The 20,200-nt window shown below is 46.6% G+C and overlaps 1 protein-coding gene across 1 annotated transcript in view; it reads right to left on the bottom strand.

Moving 5' to 3' along the window:
• ANAPC1 (anaphase promoting complex subunit 1) overlaps window positions 1-20,200 on the bottom strand; it is a 2,053,226-nt gene that overhangs the window by 1,790,445 nt on the left and 242,581 nt on the right. Inside the window, exon 9 of the mRNA XM_069606837.1 lies at window positions 19,717-19,923. Coding sequence (XP_069462938.1) covers window positions 19,717-19,923 — 207 coding nt within the window. The remainder of the gene's footprint in view (window positions 1-19,716; window positions 19,924-20,200) is intronic.

Here is a 20,200-nt window from a genome sequence, read left to right as displayed (position 1 = left end):
AAACTCTTCCCGGAAACACCTTCCTGATGAAGGCCTGCGCCTTCTCCAGCGCCGTATATGTACCAACGAACTTGTTCATCTCCTTAACGAATGTATCACCGAACAGGAGACCTTGGGCGCTTTCCCCGGCTTCATAGGACGCTAAGTCCCCAAGTTTGTTATCGATTTTCAATAGGGCTGATCTGCGTCGTTCCGAAGATATGGCACAGTTTGCATTGCCTAGCATGCAGACTGCCCTCTGTGCCCAGCTTGCTAGGATGGATGGGTCAACTGTCTCCCCTGTATCTCTGGCCCTTTCAGCCAGGTCCATTATCTTTGCTATAGTGCCGGCTATGTCTAGCAGCTTGTCTTGGCATGTTCTCCATGCCCTATCCATACCTTTCCTGGTGTCTTTCCCTGCCTTCGTAATGAAGGTTAGCATCTTTGCGTCGAGTTCGGGTGTATCTGCAACTTTCCCAGTCAGCTCTGGCCTCGGACACTCAGCTTTGAGTCTGAATCTAATGTCTTTTTCCATAGGCTTCCTCATTTTTTGGGCCATGTAAATGGCTACTCTTGGAGAAGGCGTCCAGTCTGTCGATCAGAGGTGCCTTATGGTGTCCGGGTCGAATATGTCCGATATGTCCTCTTCATCCAGAAGGGCCTCCACACTGCTGGCTTTAGGCTCGCCTGCACTCTTTTGCGAGACCACGCTTACTTTGCTTATGCTTTGAACATCCTCCTCTGGCTGTTCTTGATCTGAGTGCTCCGAGGATGATGAATAGGCATCCCCTATATTTTTCGCCCCTGGGGTAGGGGGTACGAGGTTGGGCAGGGCTGTCTTCGTCAGGAAGGCACTTTTAAGCCTGTTGAATGCATCAGCCACCTCTAGGGATTTATCCTTCCCTGTACTTTCGCCCATGGGAGTAGAAGAGTGTTTCCTCTTCCGGGCCACTTTCTTCCCCTTCTCACCTTTTTGCAGAGTATTTTGTGTGGAGGTTCCTTCTCCGGGATCATCGAGCGGGCCAGTTTTTCTGCCCAGCATCTCTTCCAGGACTAATAGCCTGTCTTGTAGAGGCTTAACTCCTAGTGCTACGGCTTGAACTAATGAGTCGCCTAGCACTCTCTTGAAGCTTTGGGAGAGGTCTATATCTTCCTCCATGCATTCGGCTTCCTGGTCCAGTCCTCCTTCGCTCCCTTCACTCCAAGCCTCATTTCCCATGCTGTATGCCATGGTAATTGTATGTGCCGTACAGAGGAAACTAGTGGGTTAAAGACGTAGCTCCTCTACAATGGCCACTGAAATTATTTATTATTATTTTTTTTTTTAAATCTGGGATACCTCTGCTGTGCTAGGGCGAACCGCTAAGAAAATAGTGAAATTTGCGCTCCTGGGAATGAAATAAGGGCGAAAGACTGGCCGTACGTTTTCTCAGAGTAAGAAAACGTTCCAATGAGGAGATTGTAAGTCGATGCGCATGTGGGCGCTTCACCTTGTTTCTAAGGTCGGTTGGGCTTACTCCGCGTATTACGCAAGCTCCCTCAACGTTAAATGCATTGCCGTGCGGCCGGATTCTTGGGCCCTAAAGCGAGTGTCGGATCACTCGCGGGCTCGGCTGGCGGCCGCTCTGAAATATGCTATGCTACTCGCGAGGTCAGCGCATATAAAGCTTCGCGCGAATGCTCTGCTGCTTGTTAGTTACACGCGCGCACAATTAAGAATAAGTAAAGTCCATTCTTGAAACGTTTCAACAGACAAAGATAGTATAATCAAGCACTATCCATAATAAACATCACTTATCTGTGGCTGCAGCAAAAAAGAAGAGGAAGGGACCCAGGGAAACGGGGATTTATAGCAGGAAGGATTGCCGGATTGAACAGTGAAAGAGAGGCTGTGGGACTACCAGGCAGAGAAGCCTCATGGGAAATGTAGTTTTGTCATGTTAAGACGATGTTTTCATTTTTTCTTTTTTCTGTTTATACGAGTTATAAAAAAAAAATAAAAGTGTTATACATGAAAACAAAAAGATTTAAAAAGCTGTGGTTAGCAGTAATTAAAGAAGATAAAGCATAATGCTCGCCTCCGGTCTTGTCATAGAATCGTTCAGCAGGACAGAGTTGAGATACATCAGGTGCCCTAGGGCACTCACAGAAGAGGGGAAAAAGGAGGTGACCCCTACATCGGGGCAAGCGTACCCTGACTTAATCTTCTATGTGTAATGAGAGGAATGCTTTATGATTTGTGATTTATGATTGTCTTCTTTTCCAAGGCCTATATCAGCAGCGTGCTTATACTGTAGTGTTTTGTTTGTTTGTGTTTTTTTTCTTTTGTTTAAATAAATAAAATCAAATATGTGATTAAAAAAAGAAAGTGCTCTTTTGCTTGCTCACTTTTGAGAGCCCCCCGCTTTACTATTATCTGGTATCTGGACTACTACTCATATTGAGATCCATTCAGGGGTCAATGATGAGGCGACTCATGTTACTGGCCCTTTGTAGATCCTTATGGAGCCATCCTAAACGCAAGGGCTGCTACCAAGGTTCTCTTTAAAGTCTGACACAGATAATTCTATTGGCTCTGGTTGGTGGTAGTGCACCTTACACTTCAGTGGCAGCAAAGGTTGTAATACTATCCCTAGTGTGACGTCTACTGTACCAATGGTCCATCACGCGTCCGGGTCCTTCAGATTGTTTTGTGTCTGGCATAAGGTTGCATGAAGTGTTTGTATGAGTACAAGAAAGAGAACTTTGAAAGTGTGTAGATTTACTTTCAACCTGGAAGGAAGGGCAAAAGTGAATCTAAGCAGATACAATGTATGCCTTTTGAGGCTTGTGGATCTGCTTAGATCACATGCTATGCATAGATTAGCGAGCAGTACCTGGAGAAGGAGGTGGGTTGTGAAAAGGTACAGCGGCAAATAGATGTTTTAATACTGCTTCTCCACCCTGTGGATCTGCTTTAGTGTGTGCACCTAGACCGGAATGTTGAGTAAATGTATGAATGGAACTCCAAGTAGCAGCTTTGCACATTGCATCTAAAGGAACATTTGCAATAAATGCTAAAGTAGCCCCTGTGTCTCGTGTAGAGTGGGCTCTTGGTGTAAAAGGTAGTCTTTTTGACCGTGAGTAGCAAAGCTGAATGCATTTGACTATCCATTTGGAGAATTCGTTTTTAAAACATGTCCTCTCAATTGCTATGGACACAAAGAGTTAATCTGTTTGACTTAATGGTTTAGTTGTGTTTATGTAGTACACAACTGACTGCCCTCCTTATCTAGGGTATGGAGGCTTTTTTCTGCTGAACATGAAGGCTGTTGTAAAAAAGAAGAAAGTTAATAGATTAACATGGAACTTTGATATGAATGTTGGTAAAAATCTAGGATGTGTTCCAAGAACCACTTTGGCCTTGTATATGCTAAAGAAAGGGTCTTGTACTGAAAGGGTTTGCAGTTCACCGACTCATCTTATGGAAGTGATTACCACTAGAAAAGCAGTCTTGTAAGTTAAATCCTTTAGACTGGCTTTGTGTATAGGTTCAAATGGTGAACGCATGAGTTTTGCAAATACAGCATTGAGGTCCCAACCTGGAGAAATGTCAGGGTATAGTCTTTTTACTTCCTTTCAATTAATGCTTTCATAACTGGTACTTTCCACCATATTTTGTTTTGGGAAGTAGTCTAAACAGACAAAGCTGCTAAGCGTACTTTGATAGAATTGAAGATTAAACCAGAGTCTAGAAAGTAAAGCATGTAGTGAAATATGTGCGATACAGAAAAGTCAATTGGATTTAAGTTGCGTGACCTGCACCTAATGAAAAATCTTTTCCACTTGATAAGTTAAGTGTCTTTGGTTAGACTTCTGTGTTTCTTTAAGGATCTCATTCCACCTTTGTGAAAGATTTAAATGCCCAAATTCGATGACTTCAGGAGCCAATCTGCCAAGTTCACAGTGAGGGTACGGATGGAATGTCGTCCCCTTCTGTAGGGACAGCATGTTGAATGGGCATGGAAGCTGGATTGGTTTGCACATTGGTTTTCATACCTACTGAAACTAGCAATGTTGTCTCATCCACATTGGCACCATTAGGATTAGCGTGACTTGATCGTTATGCATCGTGTGCACTATTTTGTTCAGGAGTGGTGTTAGTGGAAAAGCATAAGCAAATTTCCCTGGCCAACTCATCCATAGGGCGTTCGCCTTTAATCCTGGTTGGGGAAACCTGAATGCAAAGTCCGGGATTTGTGCGCTTTGCTTTGTTGCAAACAAGTCTAGAGGTGGATGTCACCATTTGGTGAAGATATTAATTAAGCTATCTCTGGCCCTAGATCTCCCAGACGAGCCAAGGACTCCAATGTGCACACACCCCAAGAATGTTTCTATTAATTTCAGATTCAAATTCTTAAACTCCTAAACAGGCTCTACTACACCCCGGGCAGGCTATCCAAAATGTCCGACTCAACCAAATGGATGCCCTAGATGTCGCCATATGCCTGCCGACCATCTCCATATGTTCTGGTCCTTTGAGAAATTGGGTGAATTCTGGACCCAAGTAATAGGAATGATAGAGCAAATAGTGGAAGTCACACTGGAACACAACCCGATGGGCCCACTCTTTGGCATGTGGCCGACAATATGCAGCAAGTCACCGCACATTCGCAGGTACAGCATGCTCAATAGCCAAAAGAACCATATTCCTACACTGGAAGGACAAACATTTCCCCCACCGAAGGAAATGGCTAGCCGCAATGACCTGGGCCCATGAATGTGAGGACACCTATATCGCCACTCTTCCTCCCAGTTCTCGACCTTGATGTATGGTCGAGCTTCAGAACCCTTATTTGTAATACACTGTAGATGTAATTTGTATCGCTGTATGTTGGTCCTCTCAAATATACTACTGGATAAATGATGTACCATCTAACACCCAATACGATCACTGTATACGCTCTTGAATGTAACGTGTACTAGCTTCTCTACACCTGTTCCTTCTGCCAGTATTAAATAAAGGTTTAAAAAAATAATAATAAAGAACGTGTTTCACCTGCATCAGAAACCCCCCATGGTAGCACCATTGTAGCACTCCCGAACAGCTCTCATCTTGGGATCGTGGCCCAGGTCTGAAAGAACCACGCCACCCATAGACGAGGGGACACCAAGGCCGGAAGGGAGACGAGATGTTGTCACACACATAGGCGACCTACTGGCAACAGACCAGGCAACACAGGGGACAGGAGCAGAGACTTGCCCGAGAGGGCATAAGGTTTAGTACTAGGGAGCCCAATCTCAACAGAGCTTGCCACCAAAAGCTGAGAGTGGGGTGGTTGGGATTCTCCTAGAAGGAAGGATATTAGTCGATGAGAAGATGGCCATCTCAGCAGCCTTTATTTTCTGCTCGAGCTGCCCTGCAACCTTCTCCAGATGTGTTGCACGTAGCATGGGACTTCTCGCCTTCTTCCGCCTTAGTTTTAGCCACATTACCAGATTCAACCCCATTTGACGGTGGACTCGTTATGGCTTTTCTCTTCCCCACAGCCCACCTTATATGAGGGCTTTGCATGCAGGGCCATCTTAAGCACTTTTGGGGACCTGGGCACGGACACCTTTGGGCCCCCCGCACCTCCTCCAACAAACCAAAGGAATGAAGGGATCAAGAATTCTGGTTGTGCCCCCGAACCCTACCCGTTGTGCTCACATACTATAGGTTGATATGCTGTCTCGCCGAATAATAAGCACGTTTACTCCCTTTAAGTCCCCTTACCTTTTTCTTTGTTGCTCTAATCAGAATGATAAACACGTAGCATTTGAAGACTAAAATTAGCAGTCTAAGAAGAAGTTACTGTTCTAGTGCATACAGGATAATTTGTATCAATAACATCCAGGAAGTTATGCAGCCTGTAGTATTAATGCAGGAATATATGTCAAAGGTACATGTAACCCATAATCGACAGATAACTCACATTAGCTGCCTCACAGAATGCAAAAATGCTCATGAATGGATAGAGCAGGCTAATTGAAAGGAAGGAGAAAGATACACACACCTTAGCATGGATAGTGGATACAGATTAGAATCTACCAGGAATGTGTCTTTATCTAGACAAACAGATTGGAAGTGGGATATAGTTTTCAAATAGTGTTGCCATTAGATATCAAAGGAACAAATGCCTGTGGCGTGCAATATAAATATGCTCACTATTAAAGTGGAAGCAACCCTACAGTCAATTAAGCCATAAATAAGTCTTTTATGAAGATCATACCATGAGAAGGAAATCACTCTGAAGGGCTGACAATTTTGAAAGGTTTAGGGACTGGCAATATAAGATTAAATGAGACGCCCAGGATCACACATTGGTTAAGTGCTGAAGGGGTGAAGCTGGAATGCGTGCCAACTCTGCAATTTCTATATTTGAACACTTTATTTTCCAGTTCTTACCATAAACAATCTCATTTTATAAAAACGGGCTTGGAAAGTGCACAAATCACATTACCAAACATGATAATTTTGTAACTAAATACTATAGAAGGGTGTTATGCAAAATGGGAATGGTTCTAGCTTCATTCTCTCCATCATCAAGGGAAGTATATAAGTACCAGCATACCAATCTATGTGATTTAATCTGGGTTTGTTTTTTGTATTTTAAAGCTTTAAATACTTCCAAAACAATGGCTTGGACATTTTCATTTATAAACGTGCATAAAAGCCTTTGACTTTTACCAAACCGCAAGCCGTTTTTTGTGTCAAACAAGCAGACCTTGAAATATGCTTGAGTAAGGCCTGCAACATCTGGTCCGCTCTCTTCTGTCTACCCACCCTTCCGCCCAAATGTCCTACATAAGAAATAAGATCAAGTAATGGGCTAAACGATGCCACCAGCATGGAAGAAGGCAAACTGCACAGAAGACAGCAAAGTAATTGAAGATATATTAGATTATTTGACCAGGATCACTGTATCGTCTGCTGGAAAATCCAGGATACAAGCATGAATGCTTTTGTTCCACAGTCTTGAATTTGAATACTTATTCACCTCCTGGACTAACAGTTTATGCCATCGTTGGAGGCGATTGCCTAGGTTTTACAACACCCCATCTGAACAAACCAATGTCTAGACCTTCACCATGTGGATGATATGTTAGTTTGTATAACATTTCCTATCTGGTGCAGATACATTGCTGATACCAGATGTTGTTCTGCAAAACCAAGTACATATGCAGGCAGTTTTATAAATTTCAGACATAGGAAAGGCTCAGTCACAGCCTTGCTGGGATGTGATATTCTAATTTTGCATATGAACACATATCTCTGCAATGGGTGCTTCACACTGAGCCAACTTCTGAACCATTGTGGCACTCAATTTATCGATTTGCATTTCACAGTTGCCTATTGCACATGAGCAACATCATTTCCACATGAAAGAAAGAAGGTTAGAATTGTGCCATAAGGAACACACAACCTATGTAGACCACACTGAACACAAAGCAATACATGATGAATTGATCAAGGCAGAATGTACTTGTCAAAACAGAAAGGCAATGGGTTTAGAGCCTCAGCAGCTCTCCATATCATATCCTGACGTGTGCTATTTAAGACTGGTGAACAATGGAATCTAACTTCTTCGGATCAGGCAGCCTTGTGGGGCCCCACTCCAAGGTGGGGGCCCTGGGCAAGTGCCCCTTTTGCCCTCCCATAAAAACGTCTCTGTTTGCGTGTGAGATGAGAGCTGTTCGGCACAGCCATCACACAAAGGTAATCCAAAAAAACGATGATGGAAGACTAGTGACAAAGACACTTTAATCTTCAAGACTTCAGGTGGCAAGCAACTGTTCTGGCCTCAAAACCAATATGACCAGCAAACCTTCCTGCCAACCGGCCTTCCAAGACCCGAATCAAGATTTATGCTTGCACTATGATTGGGCTGGAGTTGGATTGAGGTTGTGCCGAAATATTAGCTATTACGTAGATGACAGATGAAAATAAAAATCCATATGAGGCTGATAGGGCATTGAGCTACAATGAACTACAGCCGTCACTTGCCCACGGTAAAGTCTTCTCAAATCCCTAGTTCTAGAAACGTTAACAGACGCATGGCCGTAATTCACAGCAGCTTCAACTCGAACAGGGATCAATGTGCCACTCGAGGACGTTTTCAACTAACCAGCAGGCCTCACGAGTACAGCGGAAACAGCCTGCCCACTGCATGATGTTTGAGAGCGAGAGTGAAATCGGGTGCTGGGCTGCCCTACCTCCTCCACAGAACACCCCTCCTGCACTTCAAAAACACAATTGATCAGGGCCATTCTGGATAATGAGCGACCCACTCATTTTATCCATTTCCTCTATGAAATATTTTATTCCATATAATTCATGTATAAAGACAGGTGCTATAAAAAAAAACTAACAAATCAATATATTAGTCTGTGTTCCACAGGAATACAAGTACAGCACATCACATGTACATAACATTCATGATTCAAACAAGTATGACTCATACAAGTGATACAGCCCTACTGGAACTATCCAAGTCTGTCTGCCTTCCTCATTCGGCTAATTCTGCAGCGTTTATATTAAACCCTGCCATATCAATAGGTTGTCGACACAAGAGTGTTTCAGCCTATTGAGCGGTTGAATAGTGCTCTCCTTTTACTGACCTTCATCAGGACAGAAGATTACGTTATCGCTCTCGTGAGGAGTGTGGAACACAGACTAATATATTGATTAGTTTGCAAGTTTTTAATAGCACCCGTCTTCATACATGCATTATATGGGGTAACATTTCTCAGAGAGGAAATTGATACATTGAGTGAGTCGCTCATTATCCGGAATCGCTGTGAACAAGTGTGTTTTTGAAGATACATTTATACCTGGAAAGACCAGGAAATAGCCAGGTGCCTTTTTTTTTAGAACTTTATAGCACACCTGCTGCAGCCAGTCGGGAGAGAAAACCACAGCAGAAACAGCCTGCCCCACTGACAGCTTCGCTCAATGATGTTTTTGAGAGTGAGCTCAGGTGCTTGGCTGTCCTACTACATCCCACAGAACATGGAGCATACAGCCTGCAGCCAGTCAGAGAGAAAAAGACTGCGGAAACAACCTGCCCCCTCTCAATCACTTAATTGAGCTGAATGCCTATAAATAGAGGAAGCTCTGTTCCTACACTCAATTCTGCAGATTGTTAGACTAAGTTGGCTTATCTGCTGGGCGATTTTGACACCAAAAACCAATGTAGCCAATTTTGACAACTGGTGGGACTGGTGCGCTTGCCTGTGCTCTACTTTGCATTTGTGGGTGTAGGGCATTGTTGGCTCAGGGTTTAAACTCCATACGTGTCCCGAATCTTCATGTCACCCTGTAAAAAGAAGCTTTTTCCCCCAGCAGCTGGACTTCAACCGCATTTCCCCACTGACTTATATTAAATGTCATGTCCTGCTTGGCTGCATTCTTTCCTGGGGCTGTTGGATATTGTATTGTAGTTGACCATTATTATAGTCTCAATACGCTAGCGGTGGGAACGCCCTCGGGGACAGAAGTCCAAAATGTGGGAAATCAGACTTTGATTAGAATGTTTGTGCGCATTTGGCCATGATAAGGCTTAGACAGGCTGGCCAGGCTGCAGTAAAATGCAACCCACGATTTTGGGCATGAGAATGGGTGCTAAGAGGACAGGAGAAAGAGTGAATGCAAGAGACTCGTGTCCAGCTGGCCCGAATTTGTCGTAGGTCTTTGCTGCATACTAATGACAGAGGTGTTGAGGCAGAGTCTGGTGTAAGTAGGTGAAACAATTATGTGACCAGCAAGACCGAATTTGTTGTAGTGTTTGCTGTATTCAGTGTGTGGGTAGTCATGTCCGCAGCCGGTGTCCAGAGTGGCGAGTTTGTACATTCGGATGGAGATTTACTGTAGATGCACCCGTTTGATCAGGCGGTGTCATCCTATGTGGATTTTTGCAGCTGCGATAAATGGCTAGCAACACAGGCTAGCCTTCCCAAATTAACACTAGTAGATCACAAGGTATACTTTCAAACTCTTCCAGGTGGAGGGCATAGCGAGTCTTCACAAACAGTGTGCACGCGCTAGACCTTCACAATTGTTACAAATACCTATGAAACCTGGCCCTGGATTTCTTCTTTGGAGTCTACTATGGTGTCCCCTGGGTGCTCTGATCATCTCTGCACATATCTGGAGGAACTGGGGCTTACCTGCTTTTTTCATCACAATCACTGATCAGCCAGCAGACTTTGTTCTACGTGTCATGTGGGCCGTACATACATCCATTACTTGAAGAAACAGAGGCTGTGGCCTATATCCTTGTTGGTGGCTGGCTGTGTCTCGGACATCTGCAGAGGATGGGGTCATGGGTGCGGAAAGGCACCACAACTAGCCAGGAAAAGTCCATGATGTGCACAGTTCTTGGGGGCCAGCACCGAGTCTTGGCAGACAGGTGTGAGAAGCTGTGAGACTCCCACAGTTCATGTGCAAAAGGGTGTGCGTCCCAGTTTCCAGGACTACACACGCCGTGCTCCCTCAACCTCATTCGGAGTGTGGCGTCTATTTCTCCAGTTTGGTCCTGGGAAGTCTTAATTACCCCCCACCCCCCATGTGCCACCACTGTTTCTTCCATTACTTGTCCACTGCTGACTTCTTCCTGCCTTACTTTCCTGTTCAGCCACCTTTGTTTGCCGGTCTTCCTCCTGTTTTTCCTCCATTCCTTTGCCCTTTTAGAATACCTGCCCTTCTTGCTCTATTTGGAAGGTTTCCCCAGTGTCTTGCCCGTTGGGAACTTGAGCTTCCTTCAGCTAATTCTGCGAGGGACCTGGTCTACCTCCTTTCTTAAGAACACCTTTGTCCTTGCCTGCGGGATACTGGTTGCCTCTGCAGTCCGCTGGACACCTAGCCACTCAGGCGCCGGGAACAACATTACTGATGGCACAACCCACTTGAATCAAGTCATCCAGACACCTGGAGCAAAGCCAGGGCGTTGAGGTATTCAGCTCCACGTACCTGTGCTTGCTACTGTCAACAGGATCCCTCACTGTCACGCCAAACCCTCAGAGATTGGTTTTCAGCTATTTGTACCACTCCCCAGAGCACAACTGTATTAAAATAGTTTGTTCATTAACATTGTACTGAAGGCTACGGATAGCTTGTGAATAAAGTGATGTTATGTGTACTTCGTGACTCGCACTGTTCGCGCGGGGAGTCATTAGACCGTAGAACCGGGGACAGTTGCGATGAATCTGAGGCTGGGGAAGATTGTAGTGGAGTCAGGCTGTGTCAGCCCACTGGCTAACAAAGGAAAAAGCAGCATCACTTACTGACTCTGTGGTGCTTAGTTCAATCATTTTAGCGATTGAGGATGTGAACAGTTGGGCATGGCTATAGTAGGATCATACAATAGATAGGGAAAGAAAATTGTAAACTTGATTTTTTGCATTTTATAAACAAAGAAAAAAAAAAAAGAAAAAAAAAACACAAAGTCCAGTTCCCTCCCGGTGCCACCCACAACAGAGATTCCAAACAAAAAGCAGTAAGCTCAGCCGGAGGCAAGAAAAAAGTTGTTTAATAGTGATGGTGGATCACTGTTCTGAATGGGTTGAGGCTAAGTGGTTCAGGAGTGTTAGTATGGGGGAGGTACTGAAGTTTCTCGAGCTGGTTTTTAGAAGACAGGGTTACCCAAAGAAGATGGTGAGTGACAATGGGGTGCAGTTCAGGAGTGTGAAAATGAAGAGGTATGTGCACAGGGTTGGTATTGAATGGAGGTTTTCAGTGCTTTACCTCTGACAAACGAACGGCAAGGTGGAGAGGTGTAATAGGGTCATGGTAGAGGCGGTTGAGGAAGCAGCGAGAAACAATTGGCATGCAAGATCAGCGATTGAGGAAAAGTTGTGGTGTGCGAGGACATGAGTGTGTAAGGATTCAGAGAAGTCGCCGTTTGTGATCATGAGAGGCAGACAGCTTAATACCATGCTTAATCCTGCATGGGTCAATCTTAAGGAGGGTGGGGCTAAGCAACGCAGAGTTCAAGGTAATTTAAGCATGACGAATTCTAACAGGAGGATGTTCAAGCCAGGCGACTAGGGGAGGATAAAGAAAGGTGTCTCTCCCAGTAAAGGCGGTTCTAAGTTTTCAGATCCAGTGAAGATAAAGGAAATGTTTAACAAGTCTGTCAGGGTTGAAGATGGACCTGTGAGGAACATGTGTAGGTTGAGTAAATGAAATTGGAATGGTGAAGGAGGGGCTTTGGGCGTCCGTGAGGGTAAGAAGTTTGATGTATGGATGGAGGAAGATGTGAATGATGCAGTAATGGAGGAAAGAAACAGTGGAGGTGGTGATGGTTGGATCCTAGAGGAAAGCCTAGTGAGATAAGGTAATGGTGTTAATGATTCTTGCACAGGCAGCAGAATTCCCAGACCACCAATTTGGTCCAAAGACAATTTTATGAAGAGTTTTTCTTGGACAGGTCGTGGGTGGTTTAAGGCAATTGCTTGTTCTAATATGTCATTAATGTTTGTTATATGCATTGTTTATTCTCTTTAATTTCTCTTTGGTTTTCTTTTTCATTTTGATGGGGAGGCCGGAGGGGGATGTGTTGTGACTTATACTTCGTGACCCGCACTGTTCGCAAGGGGGAATTCGAATGTAGAACAGGGGGCGGCTGGAGGTGAATCTGAGGCTCGGGAAAATTGTCGTGGAGTCAGCCGTGCCGGCCCTCTGGCTAATAAAGGAACAAGTAGCACCACTTACCGACTCCATGTGGTGCTTAGTTCTATCAAAGTCAAACCGAGCTCTGGCTTATGACGGAGTGGTTTACGGGCCTTCAATGCCTCAAATTCAGAAAACTATTAAGACCCCTTTTATTTTCTTGCTATGTGTTAAGGGCCACACACATTCTTTTACCCTGCCATCCAGCAGGAAAAACGGGGGGGGGGGGGGTGTTTGCTCTGGATTACTTGTTTTGTTGCTGAGAATGCATCAACCTTTAGATCATGGCACTGGGGAGGTAATCCCAAGATATCTCGTCCTTGGGATTACCTCCCCAGTGCCAGGGACGAGACAGCTCGTCCTTGGCACTTAAGGGGTTAATGAAGGAGAAAATGTTAGCTTTGCATGGTGAAATACTGAAATCACCAAAAAAGGCCTTGGCGCGGGGGGTGGGGCATGGCAGTTAAAATTAAGTAAAAGTATTGTTCTCTGTATATAGAATTGCGTGTTGGGTGATTTTAATGAAGCTGCGTGCAGTGCTTTCACTTATAGTGGACATTTTCAGTGCACACAATTTCTTTTTTTTTTAAAAACTTTATTTTTGTTGCACATCACAGCTGTCACATCATGAATTACATATATACTTTACAACCATGTTATATTCATCCAAATCCGTATCAATTGTTACCAATTGGCATCGTAATTTTAACAGTTAATGGCCTGGGCGTACATCTATAAGAGTATGTATGGGAAGAAGTAGGGCACCATACAGGGTTAAGACACCTTAAAGTTCGTTCGCACTGTTATCATCAGAGCTTTCTGAATCCGAGGAATTTTCGGTTAGGTACTTCCTGAGCGGTGCCCAGATGTCCTTTGGTTTGCATGGGGTAGGTAACAGTCCCACATACTTTTCCTCACATTCATTCACATATATCAGTGTGGAGAGAAACTGCTCCAATGTCGGAGGCTGTGTACTTTTCCACTTCTGCAGGATGCATTTCTTAGCGACTGCACAGGCGACATTGAACAGTCTCCTAATTTTTTCGGGCACCTTTCCGATGTCTCCAAACAGGTATTTCGGGGGGTTAAGATTAGCAGGGATTTGTGTAATGCCTTCTAGGGTGGTTGCTACTTCCCGCCAGAAATTTGCTATGAAAGGGCATTCCCAGTACATATGGTAGGAGTCTGCGCCGGGGGTGTGGCACTTTGGGCAGGTGTCGGGCACATTGGTGTAGCACTTCGCCATTTTTGCCGGGGTGAAGTGTAATCTGTTCAGGATCTTGAACTGTATTAGTCTTAAGCCCGCGTTTAACGATACCTTTTTGGACAGGAGACAGTATCTGGACCATTTTCCCGCCTCGATGACAGTGCCCATATCTTTTTCCCATGCTGACTTGATGGTACTCAAGGCGTCTGTGTGGGTCTGGACCAAGGTATACAGTTTGGACACCCCTATGCCAGACTGGGAGTGTAAGGATTGAAAACATGCGTGCTCTGGAGGTTCGTCTGGAAATGTGGGCCAGCGCTTCTTGAACGCTGCTTTCATTCTGTGGAACTGCAAGGTTTTTAGGGGAGTCTCGCCGACCGATTCTGCAAAGTCTTCGGGAGTTACAAATTTACCGTTTGGGAACATGGATTTCATTGTGAACTCATATTCTGGGAGCCAACTTCTTTGAATGCCAGTATCGTACGTGGGTGCGATGTCTGGGAAGTTCCAAAGCGGAGCTTGTGAGTCATACGGGACATCTATGTCCAGTCGCTTGATGATAGCTTTCCATGCTGTGATCGTGCATGTGGTTGGGTCAAATTTGCAGTCATCTCTGTGTCTTTTCGAGTAGATGACTGAGCGCAAGTCTGTTGGGCGGACTGAGCGGCGTTCTATGGATACATGTGGTGTCTTGTCCAGGGGGTTTTGCCAGAATTTCGCGTATTGGGCTTGTGCTACTTGCCAATATAGTTCGAAGTCCGGGGCCGCGAAGCCCCCCTTATCATAAGGTTCGACCAACTTGGCCCAGCTTATCCTGCTCGCCCCCCCGTTCCACACAAAGGTTATAACCATGGATCTGAGGTTATCGAAAAATGATCTGCCCGGCCAGATGGGGACGTTGCAGAAAATGTAAAGGAGCCTGGGCAGAACAGTCATCTTGAGCACTGCAATACGGCCAGCCAGGGATATGGGGAGCTTAGCCCAGATCTGAAGTTTTGAATGTATGTTTTGTAAAATGGTCTCGTGATTATCTATATACAGGGAGGCGCCGTCACGGGAGACCTGTATTCCCAGATAACGAATGTGTGCAGGAGCCCATGCTAGTCCATGTGTGTTTGTGGGACAGTTGGTGGTATCGGTTAACGGGAAGATTTCAGATTTGGTGTTGTTGACTTTGTACCCCGAATGTAGGGTGAAGTCGTTTATTACGGCCAGTATGGGACCCAGATTTTTCTCAGGTTCTCGAACATATAACAGAGCATCGTCCGCATATAACGAGATGGCCTGGTATTCTCCTGACATATATATGCCTCGATGTTCCTGTTCTGCCCTCACTGCTGCCGCCACTGGTTCGATTGTTAAAGCGAATAGTATGGGAGAGAATGGGCATCCCTGTCTAGTCCCTCTGTGTAGTGAGAATTGATTGGAGAGCGTTTGATTAGTCAGTACCCTGGCTTTAGGAGACGAGTACAGGAGCCTAATACAACTGGTTAAATAGGGGCCAAATCCAAATTTATGGAGAACCTCAAACATATACATCCAGGAGACTGAATCGAACGCTTTTTCTGCGTCCAGGGATATCGCTACTGCCTGTGCTTGAGGTTTGATCTGTGCTAGGATGCAGAACAGTCTGCGCAAGTTTAGCGCAGTGGATCTCGTGGGTATAAATCCACATTGGTCGGGGTGTACCAGTGTGGGCATCTTGGGGAGCAGTCTATTTGCAAGAACTTTTGCGTAGACTTTAGCATCCGTGTTTATCAACGACAGGGGGGCGATAAGAGGAGCGATCATATGCTGGACGTCTGGGCTTCGGGAGTACTGTTATAACAGCTTCTGTCATCGAGTCCGGGAGCGAGCCAGTGTTAATGGCTTCCTCCCATACACGGGTGAGGACAGGGACAAGGATCGTTGAGAAGGATTTGTATAGCTCGGCACCTAGCCCATCAGGTCCCGGGGTTTTACCTGAAGCTAGTGTTTTGATGGCTTCGGCTATTTCGTCACTGGTAATTGGCTGCTCAAGGATCTGGTGATCTGCCAGGTTTAATTTAGGGAGGTCAATCCTGCTCAGGTATTTGCGAATTCCTTCTTGTGTACTATTATCACGATTGGAGTATAAGTCAGTATAATAGCGCAGAAATACATCATTTATTTCTTTGTCGCCGTTGACAACTACATCTTCCTCTGTCAAGATGCTCGCGATTGGGGTATGGGAGTGTTCGTTGCGGAGCATGCGGGCTAAGAGGTGGCCTGCTCTGTTGCCCTCCCCATATCTGCGTGCTCTGATGGGAATGGCCATGTACTGCTGTTCCTTAGTCGCCAGATCATTGAAGGTATGGAGCTGTGCATTGATGTCGGCTAGGGTGTGTCTGTCATGTGTCATGCTATATTCAGTTTCGAGTATTTAAAGGTGTGATTCTATAGTGTCTAGTTCGTTCCTCACGGCTTTGAGGAGACCAGTCGTTTTGGACATCAATACCCCTCTCACCCACACCTTAAACGCCTCCCACACAGTCGCCCATCTGTCTACGGAGCCATGGTTCAGAAGGAAGAATTCCTCTATATCAGTGTGGAGAGTCTCCACGACATTCGGGTCTTTTAATAAGTTGGGGGACATTCTCCATCGTCGTGTTGGGCGGTCTATGCCAGGGAGCAGCGTGGTCAAGGTGATCGGGGAATGGTCTGAAAGCGTGCGGGGAAGGATTTCGCATTGTTCCGTGTAGTTAACCAAAGGGGACGAGATAAGCCAGTAATCAATTCTAGATTCAGTGTCGTGCACTGAGGAGTAAAATGAGTATTTCCTCTCCGTAGGGTGAATACCCCTCCAGGCATCAGACAGGGTGAACTCTTCGAGGGCATGTCGTATAACATTCGCCGCTTTGGTGAGGGTTCTAGGTCTACTGGAGGACCTGTCTAATGTAGTGTCGAGAATGGTGTTTAGATCTCCTCCCCAGAGGATCCAGGCGTTAGCTGTGAGGCCTATCATAGCAAGGAGTTGTACATTTGTCGGTGGAGAACCCCAAGGAGGGGTGTATCAGTGTGATGACCCCTCTACTCTGTGAAGAATATTCCGTATAATGTCTATTACCACCCCATTGCCGAAGTATTTTTTCGTGTGTAGACTTCAGCGCGTGGGTTTCCTGAAGCATTACAATATGCGGATGGTGCCTGTTGATGTAAGCGCCTACCTTACTAGCTTTTGCTCTGTTATTTAACCCCCGAATGTTCCACGTGAGCAGTTTCAGGCGGAGCCCCTGGGGTGTCTTAGTGGTTTGTGCCATTTGTGGTCATGATGATAACATGTAAAAGTGTGAATAGTTCTGTAAGGAGGGGCAGCGAGTGAGCCAGTGAGTGCACTTTTAACCAAACGTAACCCATAACCACTAATGTACGCTGTGCATTAAGTGCCCAACAGGGGCATCCAGAGGCCTCAACAATGGCCAACAATACCCATTGGCAACCCATATCGCCATATCCCCCCCCCACCCACACCATCGCACCCAACTTGATGATGATCCCTTTACTCAGTACTAACTTGTGGGAGAACCCAAAGGTAGGGGTCGTGTACCGCAGCAAGACCGGCTACATACCAGAATTAAGAGCAGAGGTGCGTCTCTACCCCAGTCCATTGCCATACAAAGTTCACATGTCCGCCAGACTCACTGTGTACTCAATGTGAGGTGAATGTTCAGGTTACACCGGCTGTTGCAAGTCATCATGTTCAGCGCCCTGTCTTCCAGGCGGTAGAGGAATCGAAGCCTCCATATAGGATAGGGCGGCCGCAGGGGATTCGAAGAAATGTGCTCTTCCGCCATGTTGTATTCTAAGTTTAGCTGGATAGAGGAGTGCATAGGGGACCTGTCGCAGCCGCAGTTGACGTTTAATTGTTTCGTAGGATCGTCTTTGAGTTTGGACCCCTGCTGAGAAGTCCGGGTAGACGTGGATGCGATCATTTCCAATCTTTAGGGGGCATTTCTCTCTGGCCAGCCGCAGGATGGTATCCCTGTCTCTGTAGTTTAACAATTTCGCTATGACAGTGCGGGGTGGGGCCCCAGGCCTAGGCGGCGGCACGAGGGAGCGGTGGGCCCTCTCCACCATAAATTGAGACGAGAAGGCCTCTTCCCCAAGGAGAGATTTCAGCAAGTCTTCAATCCGAAGTTCCATTGGCCCCTTACAAAACGATTCAGAGAGGCCGACAATACGGATGTTGTTCCGCCTGGAGCGAGACTCCAAATCGTCGCATTTACTACGAAGCGTGTCCATCTCCCTTTTCAGAAGGGTAATGTCCTGCGCGTTTCGCCGGGTAGAGTCCTCGTTCGAACCAATTCTTCCCTCTGCTTCAGTGATCCTGGCACTTTCCTTGTCCACTCGGGCCTTCAGTGAGCCTATTGTGGATACGATATCGTCTAGTTTGACGTTTATAGCCAGGAATCCGCTCTGGACCGTGGTGAGCAGGTGGTCGAATTTAGAGTCCTCCGACAACGGAGATGTGGTGGAGGGTGGTGTGTCAGAGCTAACAGAAGGCGTCTGCGAGTTGGTGAACGAATCCATAGGGCCGGTTCTTCTGCACTTATTCGAGTTCTTACCAGGCATGTTGTGGGGTAAACAGGAGTTTGATGTTAACGGCTCAGCGTGCCGCTGGAGGGACTGGCGGCACCGCCCCGGAGCCGAGCCGCGGCGGGGCACAGTCGGCCGATTCCAATGCAGGTATGGCCCGTTGTGTGCAGGCCGCCTCTCGGCCACCGCTGACGCGAGTTATAGAAGAATCTCCCCAGCCCCACCCCGGGGCGGAGGGCAGGCGCCGCGACAGGCCTACACCAAGCCAAGCGCCAGGCCCGTCGGTACCCGCGATCTCCGGCGACGCCGCTCGGAGTGGTGGTGGCACAGAAGCACCTCTCAGCGTGTTGTTTTATCGCTTTCCCGCGCAGCGGCGCAGAGCCAGGGCCCACAGTCCACTAGGGTTCCTGGATCGGCACTCAGGAGCTTGTCCGTCGACCTCGCGCCCGCGGCGCAGCTCGGTCCACCCTCGTTCTCTCCGGTCCCAGGGCCGCGCCAAGGGATCGATTCCTCGCCTCGTATCGAAGGATCTGGTTTAGGAGACCGAGTCGCAGCTCAGCGGATGACTGTTCACGTCCACAATGGTCTCTGCGTAGGAGTGTCTGGGCGGTCCCAAGCCGCGGTTCCTGCGCGATAGGCCGCGGAGCCGCGCGGCGGGCAAGGCGAGCGAGACCACGGGACTCACCCGTCCGTGGGCTTACAATGTCCGATTTCAGCCAGGATTTTCCCCAGTGGAGTCTGGATGTGGCGGGAAGCAGCTCAGCTAGTCTGGGGGTTCGGCGCACTCTGGTTCCGGATAAAAAAGTTAACAAGGATTCATGCCGGAGTGGAGCTCCTCGGCTATGCGGCCATCTTGCTGCGCGGTAGCCACGCCCCCCAGTGCACACAATTTCTAAGGTTGACCTTTGATGATAGACCCTTTTCGATTTTATTTTGAAAGTATGTACCGGGTCAGTTTCTGAAGATCGTTAGGGATTACATGTAATGTATTTCAAACTGTTGTGAACCATGTCGCACATTGTGTGCATGTTTTCAGTTTACTGACGCGTCAGTAGTGAATTAAAATAAATATCTATCCATTTTGCTTTGACCAATAAACATGCCAAGTAAAACAGATGCGTGGGAGAGCATGCAGTTTTTCAAAATGGGTCCCTGCTGATCAATCACATGTCCGAGAGAAGCACAACCATAGAGTCACTCTGATACCTAAAGGAGACAATCACTAGAACAACGAACGACACTTACAATTCAAGTGCAGGATATTACTCCGCAGTGAGATCCATACCTCGGGTTGGCGTTGCTCTCCGTCCACAGATGATCCAGGCAGAGTTCCGGGAAAATGGGCTCGGCTTCCGGCACCTGGAAGTCGCTGCAAGTGCTGTTAGGGGAGTGCGAAGCGCTCAGTCTCTTTGGGGATGGCGAGTGGGAGGAGAAGTTGAATCTCTGCACTCCCGGAAAACATTGCACCCCTAAAGCTGGAGAATGGGAACGGCTGCAAAGTGTGAAATACAACAGTAAAAAGTGAGGTTTTTAAAATAATGTACTTTGACACCACGTTATTACGATTAAAGACAGGTTAAACACGGTTTGGTACATAAATAGACAGTTGAGTTATCAAGATGCAATGATAAAGCGCTCCAGTGTAAACAATGACTGGTAAACTAACTCTTAGCGCATGGGACTGCTGGACCCGTTGATAAAATGCAGTACCAACCCCAGAGGTCCGACTACCCTCCCATTACCTCACAACATACCCACTTTCTGTGGGG

The sequence above is a fragment of the Ambystoma mexicanum genome, chromosome 4p (genome assembly GCF_040938575.1).
Source record: "Ambystoma mexicanum isolate Mex_15411 chromosome 4p, UKY_AmexF1_1, whole genome shotgun sequence".
NCBI classification, from domain to species: Eukaryota; Metazoa; Chordata; class Amphibia; order Caudata; family Ambystomatidae; genus Ambystoma; species Ambystoma mexicanum.
The sequence above is the reverse complement of the archived record's forward strand: the minus strand, read 5'-3'. Positions and strand labels throughout refer to the sequence as shown.